The sequence below is a fragment of the Xenia sp. Carnegie-2017 genome, unplaced genomic scaffold, assembly GCF_021976095.1.
Source record: "Xenia sp. Carnegie-2017 unplaced genomic scaffold, XeniaSp_v1 HiC_scaffold_14, whole genome shotgun sequence".
Taxonomy (NCBI): domain Eukaryota; kingdom Metazoa; phylum Cnidaria; class Anthozoa; order Malacalcyonacea; family Xeniidae; genus Xenia; species Xenia sp. Carnegie-2017.
The window spans coordinates 5,262,712-5,275,010 of record NW_025813447.1 but is presented as its reverse complement, the minus strand read 5'-3'; the positions used below and the strand labels follow the sequence as shown (position 1 = coordinate 5,275,010).

At 34.5% G+C, this 12,299-nt stretch overlaps 2 protein-coding genes across 2 annotated transcripts; both read left to right on the top strand.

Moving 5' to 3' along the window:
• The first annotated feature begins 4,692 nt into the window (after positions 1-4,692).
• LOC124435118 (U3 small nucleolar ribonucleoprotein protein IMP4-like) lies at positions 4,693-6,783 on the top strand. Its single transcript, XM_046985065.1, has 5 exons — positions 4,693-4,739; positions 5,700-5,928; positions 6,274-6,368; positions 6,448-6,518; positions 6,618-6,783. Exons 1-5 carry the CDS (start codon positions 4,693-4,695, stop codon positions 6,719-6,721), a joined length of 546 nt encoding a protein of 181 aa, XP_046841021.1. The 3' UTR covers positions 6,722-6,783.
• A 4,207-nt stretch (positions 6,784-10,990) lies between these two features.
• LOC124435117 (secreted RxLR effector protein 161-like) lies at positions 10,991-11,575 on the top strand. Its single transcript, XM_046985064.1, has one exon. It carries the CDS (start codon positions 10,991-10,993, stop codon positions 11,573-11,575), a length of 585 nt encoding a protein of 194 aa, XP_046841020.1.
• Positions 11,576-12,299: the final 724 nt, after the last annotated feature.

Here is a 12,299-nt window from a genome sequence, read left to right as displayed (position 1 = left end):
GCTAATTTTGCTCGGAAACACAAAAATTACCGAAAAACAGCGTTTTTTCCCTGACAGCTTCATTTTCAAAAATTCAAACAATATTATAACGATAGACAAGTGTGTTTTACATCCTTTTAATGAAAAAAAACTAGGGGTGTCTGTTTTGTATTGAAATCATAAGACATGTTTTCACGTGCCAATGCAAAGTTCGCTTTTCATCCTTCTATAAAGAAGCTTAAACATGTACAAATGTCGTTCAAACTTGTTTTATATTAATGTCCAAACATTGTTTAAGGTTTTTAGACATTAAGCTGGCTCAAAGACCACTGATTTTTGCAAAAAATCCGGCAATTTTGAAGTGATGTATTTCGCCTCCGTACCCTCAATGTCGGCGATCATGCAGGCTTCAAAGATGGCGCCAAGTTAGCCTTCCAGTTGTTATAAAGTTCACTGATCAACCTTTATATCATAAATTAAATATGGCGGACAGAAAACGTAAGACATTTAGTTTAATCCAGACTTAAACCATTGAACTATAAAAGATGGAAGCCTTCCTGTAATAGAAAAGCCTAATAATTTTTGAAGACAAATTTAACCTCCAGCCACGCTTGTCTGAGGTCAATTTACGAGTATTGCACGCGCGAGCTACACGTTATGCGAGATTTGTTAAAAAACATGTTTTTACCGAAGCCTTTTTCTAATGTTACTCAAAAAATAAACGCAGAATAGTACTGTGGCATTGAAGGTGATTGGGTTTAATCTTTATTCAGTCAAGTATGATGCTTCCTATTGAATACCTATTTCAAAATGGAAAATATCAAAGTGTGGAAACTGTGAAAAACAATGATATCGTTGATCGCTCAATTTATACAAATCGGAAACATCGCAGAAAGTACTTGTTTATTTTGAAAAGATTAAACTGGATGTAGTTAATAATAAACGTGCTTCTCTATAAAATGTAAGTTTGAACTAAAAATTGTGTTTTTCTGTAAATATGTACTTCTACAGAAAAACATTAATAACAATTGTTTTGGATAAAATACATTTACAAAACGGATGTTTTTTTTTCAAATTTTATGTGCATTTTTGTGCTACATTGAAAAAAAATGCTTTAGTTTTTGGAACATTGGCAGACATAACGAAACAAACAACAACAGCAAAATGCCTTATAGTTATGGTTGGCTATGGCCTCCTTTACAAAAATGTAATTGTCAAAGACTTGTGCATACTAGGTGTTAAGTCTCATTTGTGAAAGTTTTGTTTGCCAAATCAAGACAAAAAGAATTTGTGTTTTATTTTAAAGCTTCGTAGTTTGTTCAAGTTATTTCACGCTTCTGTCTATCGGCCGTGTGTTTACAAATGCGTGGAAATACTGGCTTCAAAATATCGACTGAGGTAGCCTTCCATCTATTTAGTTCAATGCTTTGCACCTAATAACCTAGAACCCAATGTACTAGATATCTCACTCCAACAATATTGTATAGTAATGAGTAAGGCAAGCCGCCATCTTGTAAGGTGGCAAAACTGACGATATTTACCACTAATATCTGCTTTTGATGAATTGAGGAGCAAAGCAACACGTTACGCGAGATTTGTTAAAGAAACATGTTTATACCGAAGCCTTTTTCTGATTTTATTGAAAAAATAAACACCTAAAGGTATTGGGGCATAAAAGTTAACCTTTATTCAGTCAATTAAGATGCTTCCTATTAAATACCTATTTCGAAATGGAAAATATCAATGTGTGGAAATTGTGAAAAACAATGACATCGTTGATCGCTCAATTTATACAAATCGGAAACATTTCAGCAAGTACTTGTTTATTTTGGAAGGATTCAACTGGAAGTATTCAATAATATACACGCTTCTCCTTGAATTATTTGTACGTACGCATATTTTTAGAAGCCCTTATAGTTTGGGAGGATGTGACCTCCCAAATCTCGTGTAAGTTTGAACTAAAAATTGTGTTTTTTGTAAATTTGTATGTCCAGGGAAAAACATTAAAAATATTTGTTTTGGGTAAAAATACATTTACAAAACTAATGTTTGCTTAGAATTCTTTTGAGCGTTTTTATGCTACTTTAAAACAAACACACTTCAGTTTTTGGCACATTAGCAGACATAACAAAATCAACAACAACAGCAAAATTCCTTTTATTTATGCTTGGCTATGGCTTAATATTCAAAAATGTAATTGATAAAAAGTTGTGTATACTTGGTGTTAAGTTTTGATTTTAAAGTTAAATTTTGCCAAATTTTGTTCTGGAGCTTCGTAGTTTGTACAAGTTAATTTGCGGTTCCGTCTTGTGGCCGTGTGTTTACAAATGCGTAGAAAGACTCGGCTCTAATAGCTTAAAAATAAGGACTAAGGTAGCCTTCCATCTATTTTGTTCAATGGCCTCACCTTGACACGGTAGTTTGACATTTAGAAGACTGGGTTCTAAATCATTGCTTCCACCCAGTCCGCCATATTGAATTTGCAGCTATTTGAAGTGAAACTATTGCCTGACCCAAACCCTAACCCTAACCCTTATCCTACACTGAAAATTTAATAAAAAAATTTAAACTACCAAATATTCCCTGCACACGAACCGAACCTGGCATTGTATTTCTTGGTTGTGTTGGATCGCCTACAAAGTTGATAGCCCTGCTTGAAGCAACTACTTGGTCGTAAAACAAAGAGTTGTCTCGTTGACGCTGCAAGTTTGTCTTTAAGGCATTTATGCAAGTAACAGTTGCTTGTGCCGTTATTGAAGGCTTCTGTAAGGTAGTTGCTACTTGTTCACACACGCTGAAGATATTCTGCGCAAAACCTAAACCAAAGTACGAGCAAAACTTCTTCAATCGGCTAGCCATACCTAATGCTGTGTAACGAACGGTGGACTTGCAAGATTCTTTGGCAATGCTAAGTGATGCAGAGTAGAGGGCCTCGTAATTGTGCAAGACAGCCGAGATGGCTTTGGTTCTTACTGTCCATCGAGTTGGACACAGCAAATGCGGATTCGCATCTTGCGTGCCGCTGTCTTCAATCTCTTTGGTAATATGCGCCATTCGTGTTGGTGAAGATCGAACAAACACGGCCAACTCTTGCACCTTCTTCAACGTATCGCTGATAATCCAGCTCTCCTTTACACAATCACGCAAAGCCAAGTCAAGACTGTGGTTACCGCAATGAATTTACAGGGCGTGAGGATTCTCAGAAGATATTCGGGCAGCAATCCCACTTCTGCCTCCAGCCATATTTGCTGCTCCATCATATGTTTGCCATCGACAGTCGTCTATCGTCAAACTGCATCGCAACAAAATGTCCTTCAGTGAAGTGGTGATTGTTTTAGCATCGATTATCTCTGGCTCGTACATTCCGAGGAAATCTTCGTGGACGGACAAGTCGGTTCTAGATATCCAGCGCAAAACACATGTTAGTTGTTCCTTGTTGCTTATGTCTCTAGACTCGTCTGCAATTAGGCTAAATAATTGTGATTCCTTACGGATGTCTGCCACTATAGATCTCAGGACTGCATTGCCCATCATATTAATCAACTCGTTTATGATGTCGCGACTGAGATATCTTCCGTTGTCAATCCACTCCAACAAATCAGGTACATCCTCTGCTCTTAATTTTAGCAACTGTTGCAAGTTACTCTCAAGTTTAGTTTTACCTTGCAAACTTTGGGCTTGGCGTGCCAAATACTTATACTACTTAGTTGTTTTAGCAACATTCTTCTTCGAGTTTCCTGGGTTTTCTTCAACTCACTGACCAATATCGCTCCAAAATCTATTCTCGAATCATCAGATAATAAAACTTTCTCAGTCGCCTCTGCGTGAAATTTAGACGGAGAGTGTTTTTTAAGTTCTTCTCGGCACTTCTTCCAGTCGCTGAATTCTCCTAGGAGGAACGCCTTTTCAACATTATGACTGAAAGTAATAAGGTTTGACGCATCGCTCTTTTACAGAAGTAACAGGCAATGATGCCTTTTGTCATGCAGTATGTGACTCATGTATATTTCAAAAATATAGAAGACGGACAAGTTCGTACATTCGACGATCCTCCTGTACTGGTGTGCTTTATTTCGTCTAGGGTAGGATGGTAAGGCTGTCGGCCTGTACAGCACAAACGCTTACAATCGAGTCCTAGCAAACATTCCGTTGACTCAATTTGCATAGGTCCTACCAATAGGGCGGTAGTCGTCGAACTTGGCAAAGACGCATACGTTCGGTTTTGAGAAGGCGCGTGAACTGGCTCGGTCGGCAGCGCGACTAGCATCTGAAGACGATGTAGAGTCAGAATCACCGAATTTTGGTTTGGAATGAGAATGAGGACATAAGCACGTTGATGGAGTTTCTGTAGCTGACGGCAGTGTCAAATTAGACCTAGAGTCGATGTTTTGGTCAACAACGTTCTCTGCTGGAGCACTGCTAAAAAAACTCGTCAGTTTTCGCATCCTTTTAGCTGTTTCTACAAGCTCTTTTTCATTTTCTCGTTTTCGCCTAGCAGCTCTAGTTATGATGATTTTGATTAGAAGTGATTTAAACCGCAAAATTTTCAATTATTATGAAATTGAATTGTCAACAGCTTTGTACGACCAATCACCTTTTAAAGTTCGCATTAAACCAAACTTGGTATTTCTCTCACTTGGTAAAAATTTGACGGAGCCATATTTGTCGCGTTATTACTTTAATGCATCCAAATTTTCACACAAAAACTCCGCAATGTCATCCCATTTCTCAAAAAAGTGGCTTCAACTAGCATGGAAAGGGTACGACAACGAAAATTGCAAAAAACCTGATTTTCGTAATACAAATTATAGTTCTCTTGCCCGCTTGGAATGTTCAATTTGCTACGGCCGCGCGATATGCGTTAGCAATGTAGGTCCATTATATCTATGAGTGGAACAGTGAACTGTAAGTCGACTGGAACGATAACTCTATATAAAAGCCTAATGATTGGGTGAAGCCAGTTTCAAGCTAATTTGGCTCTTCGCGAGAGTCACGCGTGCACTTGAAAAGCTTTCCGGGTTCCGAATTTCGTTTCGATCAAAGCGGCATAGCCGACCAAAATGTTTTCTGGACGTTTCTTTTCTCAAAAATATAGCGTTTACTCTAAGTAAACAGTTTTAAGGTAAAATATCTTTCTGAAGTGAGATTGATTAAGGACGATCGGTTATCTTGCTCTAAAATACTTTCGTTAAGTCCATCTTCCGTTAAATCCACCTATTGCCAACTTTATATTACACACCTATTGCCAACTTTATATCACACACCTATTGCCGATTTCATATTACACACCTATTGCCAACCCCATATTACCTATTGCCAACCATATTACACCTGTCAACTTATTACACCTATTACCCTATACACCTATTCTTCATACACACCTATTGCCCTTCATATTACACCTATTGCCAACCCATATTACCACACCTATTGTCAACTTCATATTACACACCTATTGCCAACCCTATATCACACACCTATTGCCAACTTCATATTACACAACTATTACCAACTTCATATTACAAACCTATTAACAACTTTATATTACACACCTATTGCCAACCCTATATCACACACCTATTGCCAACTTCATATTACTCACCTATTGCCAACTTCATATTACGCACCTATTGCCAACTTCATATCACACACCTATTGCCAACTTCATATCACACACCTATTGCCAACTTCATATTACACACGTATTGCCTACCTCCTAGCATTGAAGATCAGCATTTCCAAGTGCAACACCCTAACTATAAACTATTAAACCTTAAAACAATTACTTTTCAAGATGGTCTTGTTGTGTGTCATCTTCCCTATGGACCAACTGTCTACTTCACGTTGTCAAACACAGTTATGGGACATGACATCCCAAATATTGGAATCATGTCAGAGGTTTATCCGCACTTAATCTTTCACAAGTGCTCATCAAAACTTGGAGAAAGGGTAATCAATTTATCTGTGGTTATCTATTGCTATTTATCTTTGGTTATCCGTGGTTAATTCTGGTTATCCATGGATAACTATGGATATGGTTATCTGTGGTTATCCATAAATAACTGTGGATATGGTTATCTGTGGTTATCCATAGATAACTGTAGTTATCTAAGGATAAATGTGGTTATTTCTGATTTTCTGTCGTTATGGCTATATCTAAGGGCATCTTTAGTTATCCATATGGTTTTATGTGTTTACTGTTTAAGAGATATCTAAGGTTTTCTGTGGATATACAATTCACATATCTAAGTTATGATTAAAAACTTTAAGTTTTTTTATGAATTCTATTTTCATGTCAAAAACATTTTGAAATATTTATTTCCTGTTCCAAAGGACGAAAGCAAGAGAGTTGTAACCTTCGACAATCAAGACGACTACATTTCTTTCAGGTTGGCAAACGCAACTTTCATAATATGCCGGCAAACAAAATTTCAAGCTTTATGCGAATAAGTAAGTTCTTTTTTTCAGACATCATAGTTATAAAAGAGTTGATGGAAACATCGAACTCTCCGAGATTGGACCAAGATTTGAAATGAAAGGTTACTAAATAGAATTCGTTATTGTCGCATTCTTTTTCGTACAGTTCAAAGTTGCATTGCTGGAACGTTTTAAGCATTGTGTATATTTTGATGTTACAGTTTACGAAATTCGCTTGGGAACAGTGGACCAATCAGAGGCCGACGTGGAATTGAGGCTAACGCCTTATATGAACACGTCAAAGAAGCGAAAGTTCTTGGAGTAAACCAACAGCAATCGCTGTCATCATAAATTTAGTATTTATAGACATTGAGTCGTGTTTTTTCATAAAAAATCCTCTAAGTAAGACATGTACACAAAGACATTTTTTGTTATAACGCGAATTTTAACAAGAAAAACTCGGAAGAACGATCGTACGCATAATATGTAAAACTTAAAGCAAAATGCATACTTTTGTTGAATTCTTCATTTGACGTCCGTTAACCGATTCTATACTTTCGCCTTCATTGTTGTTCTTACCTTTAGAATCAAGAGATTCTCAAGCTCTTTATACTCGCGTTCTATTTGTTGCATTTTCGGGTCTTTCGTCATCCTTCGCAAATCTTTTCAAACGAAGTTGTAGATCTTTTACCTTCTGTTCCGCCAATTCACGATCTCTATTCGCTTCTGCTAACTTCTCTTCAAGATGCGTTTTGTTCTCACGTGTAGCTATCAGTTGACGAGTCGAGTAATCTGAATGTATTGAGAGTGAAAACGTTGAGATTAGTTGCACTTTTTGACGAAATCAAGCTACTTTTTTAAATCTATAAATTTGGCTGACTCATGTCAGTCATGTTAAATGTTTGTAGAAGTCAGCCGTTCAAGTTTAGAGGAGTTCTGACATGAGAAGAACTGTTAATGTTGATTGACGATTCAACATCCTGAACCGTAGTCATTATCGAAATCACGTGACTCTGACGTCAGTCAGTACAAACACCAACAGTCCTTTTTGTGATTGCAAAAGCCAGGACTATCTACCTTTAAATACATGTAACGGTACTCATCACTCATGTCGTTATTATGTAAAATTCGTTAATACAGAACGATGATTGGCTAAAATACGCTTTAAAAATAGGCAATGTAAACACAAAACCCCTCCTTCCCGCTCTTGAAAAATGAAAATCTTAAGTATTGAGAATTTACTATGTCAGTGGCAAAAACTTTTTCTGTTGTCATTTACAGTTAGATCAATAATCGTTAATAGAACGAATCTAGTTTGCAACCATACTACTAGCCACGGGTGTAGGAAAATCAATAATTGGGAGGGGGGAGGTCATGCCACCATTGCACTATGGTGATAGCCGGGAGGGCACATTGTTATACACGTTATATATATATGCATATGCAGGATACGTAGTATAAAGTCTCCCTGAAATTCATTGCTTGCTACGCATTATAGCATAAATATATAAATATGACCCACCCCCAGATTATCGCTCTCTCACATCTACCAGACTACCTCGATGGTAGTAATAATCCTCCCAAAATATGATAAAATTCATTTTCAGGGGGTAGTATCCCTATTTTTGTAAAAATTCTTTTTTTGTGAAAATGTGTTCAAATGCATGAATTATATTCTTTTGGTGAAAATAATGAAAATATGATAAAATTCATTCTCAGGGTGGGTGGAATCCTATTTTTGTAAAAGCTATTTTTGATGTGGAAAATGTGTTCAAATGCATGAAATTATGGTCTTTTTGTTAATATATAAAAATATGATAAAATTCATTTTCAGGGGGGGTAGTATCCCTATTTTTGTAAAAGTTCTTTAGAAATAGAAAATGTGTTCAAATACATGAATTATAGTCTTTTGGTGAAAATATGAAAATAGAATAAAATTAATTTTCAGGGGGGTGTTGAATCCTATTTTTTGTAAAAGATATTTTTATTTGTGGAAAAGGTAATCAAATGCATGAATTATAGTCTTTTGTGAAAATATTGAAAATATGATAGAATCTATTTCAGCGGTGGGTGGACTCGGCATTTTGTAAAAGTTCTATTAAAGTGGAAAATGTGTTCAAATGCATGAATTATAGTCCTTTGATGAAAATATGGAAATAAGATAAAATTCATTTTCAGGTGTGTGAACTCGATTTTTTTGGAAAAGTGTTTTTGATGTGGAAAATGTGTAAAAAAATAGGGATTCCACCCCCTCTTAAAATGAATTCTATTTATATTTTCACATTTTCACCAAAAGACTATAATTCATGCATTTTAACACATTTTCCACATCAAAAAGAACTTTTAGAAAAATAAGGATTCCACTCCCCCTGAAAATGAATTTTATCATATTTTCATTATTTTCACCAAAAGACTATAATTCATGCATTTGAACACATTTTCCTTATCAAAAAGATCTTTTACAAAAATAGGGATTCCACCCCATGAAATAATTTAATCATGTTTTCTTATTTTCACCAAAAGGCTATAATTCATGTATTTGAACACATTTTCCACATCAAAAAGTACTTTTACAAAAATAGGGATTCCACTCCCTGAAAATGGATTTATCATATTTTCATATTTTCACAAAAAGACCATAATTCATGAACTTAAACACATTATTCACAAGAAAAAGAACTTTTACAAAAATAGGGATTCCACTCCCTGAAATAATTTAATCAGATTTTCTTATTTTCACCAAAAAGCTATAATTCATGTATTTGAACACATTTTCCACATCAAAAAGAACTTTTACAAAAATAGGGATTCCACTCCCTGAAATAATTTAATCATATTTTCATTGTTTTCACCAATAGACTATAATTCATGTATTTGAACACATTTTCTTTATCAAAAGAACTTTTACAAAAATAGGGATTCCACCCCACCTGAAAATGAATTTCATCATATTTCCATATTTTTATCAAAAGACCACTATTAATGCATTTAAACACATTTTCCACATTAAAAAGAACTTTTACAAAAAAAACACACCAACATCCCTGAAAATGAATTTTATCATATTTTCATATTTTAACAAAAAGACTGTAATTTATGCATTTGAGCACATTTTCCACAAGAAAAGTACTTTTACATAAATAGGGTTTCCACCCACCCCCCTGAAAATGAATTTTATCATATTTTCATTATTTTCATCAAAAGACTATAATTCATGCATTTGAACACATTTTCCACAAAAAAACTTTTACAAAAGTAAGGATTCGACCCCCCCTGGAAATAAATTTTATCATAGTTTCATAAATTTATCAAAACACTATAATTCATGCCTTTGAACACATTTTCCTTATCAAAAAAAACTTTTACAAAAAAATTGAGTCCACCGCCAAAAAGAACTTTAACAAAAATAATGATTACACCCCTTTGAACACATTTTCCTTATCAAAACGAGCTTTAACAAAATAATTACACCCCTCCCCATGAAAATATATTTAATCATATTTCCATATTTTCATCAAGAGTATAATTCATGAATTTGAACAAATTTTCAACATCAAAAAGCACTTTTACAAAAATAGCGATTCCACCCCCTCTGAAAAGGAATTTTATCATATTTTCATATTTTATTAAAAAGACCATAATTTCATGCATTTCAAAACATTTTCCACATCAAAAAGAACTTTTAGAAAAATAAGGATTCCACTCCCCTGAAAATGAATTTTATCATATTTTCATTATTTTCACCAAAAGACTATAATTCGTGCATTTGAACACATTTTCCTTATCAAAAAGAACTTTTACAAAAATAGGGATTCCACACCCCTGAAAATGAATTTTATCATATTTCCATAATTTCATCAAAAGACTATAGTTCATGCATTTGAACACATTTCCATTGAAAACCATTGAACACCATTGAAAAAGAAATTAACAACAGAATGAAATACATGGCTGTGTTGCCGACGAAGGTAGCACAAATCTGGACTTTACAGTTTTTGCTTGGTTTCATTTAACGATGTATTTTCTTTCAGTGTATTCTTTTCAGTTTGATAAAAACCATTTACAACAAAGTGTTAAGCGTACAAAAGCACCTGCGCAAAATCTACTTGATGTCACGTGACAATATGTTAATTAATGAAACTTATTTTTAAACAACTGCATCATATTTTTAAAAAATGCGCAAGAAAATAAGGTTATTGCGACTAAGAAAACCGTTACGCCAGCATTAAACACTGAAGTCTAAATGACTTGGACGATACAGAATGAGTGTTCGAAATTTTTTTGCTATGTTTTGGAACATGATTCAAAACGCAATTTTTTATCCTCTAAAGTAAAGATTTCAAAAATCGTGGTTAAATGAACGAATATGTTTTGTTATTCAACTCAAGTTACGAATGATTTACACAAACAACGCCACAATTTCCGCTGCGTAAAGGTTACGTCCACCATCTTCGTACGATGCCATCTAAAATATCATCGTTGCCATCTAAAATATCATCGTTGCTTATATACTAATATCATCGGATGTTTGACATACGTGACAACGGCAACTCGACCTGACTTGGCATCTACTGTTGGTATTCTTTCAAAATTGATGTCAAAGCCAGGAAAGGAGCATTGGCAGGGAGCAAAAAGAGTGTTGAGATACCTAAAAGGCACAATCAATTATGGTCTTGTTTTTCAAAGCAAAGATTCAACATGCGAAGTGGTTGGATACTCAGTTGCTGATTGGGCAAGTGATGTAAATACAAGAAGATCTACATCAGGGTACGTGTTCCAGATAAACGAATCAACCGTCAGCTGGAGCAGCAAGCGACAATCTTGTGTTGCAAGATCTTCGACTGAAGCTGAGTATGTTGCACTAAGTTATGCAACAGAAGAAATCATATGGTTACGACGTTTACTAGCGGATATTGGAATAAATCAAGATCAACCATCTATACTGAACGAAGATAACCAAGGGGCAATTGAACTTTCGAGGAATCCACGATTTCACAATCGCACTAAACATGTTGACGTTGCGTATCACTTTGTTAGAGAAAAGATCAACGATAATTCCATTATTGTTCAATACTGTTGTACAGATCAGATGTTAGCAGATGTTATGACAAAAAGTTTACCAAAGCAAACATTCCAAAACTTTCGAGACATATTAGGTGTCAAAGAAATTTTAGATTAAGAATTCGTAATTCTTAAGGAACATTTATAGTGCACATTAAGTGGGAGTGTTAGCAATACGAAGTATCATTGATGATGTAATGTTACACTATAATATTATTGCATGAAGTATTGAACTTAGCACATGTTATGTTATACGGGAAGCCATGAACTATTTTTTCTATTAATTACATTTCTATTCTATGTATTCCTTATTTCTATTTATAATGAATCACTCAAATAACAACATTTGTTAATATTGCATCTAAAATATTAACTCGTTTCAGTGCATTTCAAACATTACAACTCAATGGTTGAAACCAATGAACTATTTAATCAAGTTACATTTTTTTCATTGTGTGAAATTCCTCTTTATGGATGTCAAAGGTATAGACAGTTATTCAAGAATGAAATAAACTAAAGAATGTTTTCATTTGTTGATTTGACATACAGATTGGTTTGTTTACCTCCCAAAAAAGGGAGGCAATTTGTTTACAGCAAACATAAATGCAGTCTTTACAATGTTTTTTAGTTGTCTTGTAAGAAATATGGAAAATGTTTATGATTGATAATATTTTTAATTGTTATTTAAAATGTTCTAAAATGTTTAATTGATAACATTAGAAACTGATGGAAGCTTTGAATAAGTTTGGTCAAAAATGTCGATAAATCCTGGGGATGGGAGATTAAGCTTTCTATGTTTATAGATGTATACCATTGTGAATTTATAATTTCATTGCTATCAC

Bases quoted from the DNA above. Each gene is read 5' to 3' on its own strand.
- LOC124435118 (XM_046985065.1), top strand. From the start codon at position 4,693: ATGTCATCCCATTTCTCAAAAAAGTGGCTTCAACTAGCATGGAAAGG. The intron at 4,740-5,699 runs GTACGACAACGA...CCTACCTCCTAG, and splicing joins CTTCAACTAGCATGGAAAGG to CATTGAAGATCAGCATTTCC. The intron at 5,929-6,273 runs GTAATCAATTTA...TTCTATTTTCAT, and splicing joins CATCAAAACTTGGAGAAAGG to GTCAAAAACATTTTGAAATA.
- LOC124435117 (XM_046985064.1), top strand. From the start codon at position 10,991: ATGTCAAAGCCAGGAAAGGAGCATTGGCAGGGAGCAAAAAGAGTGTTG.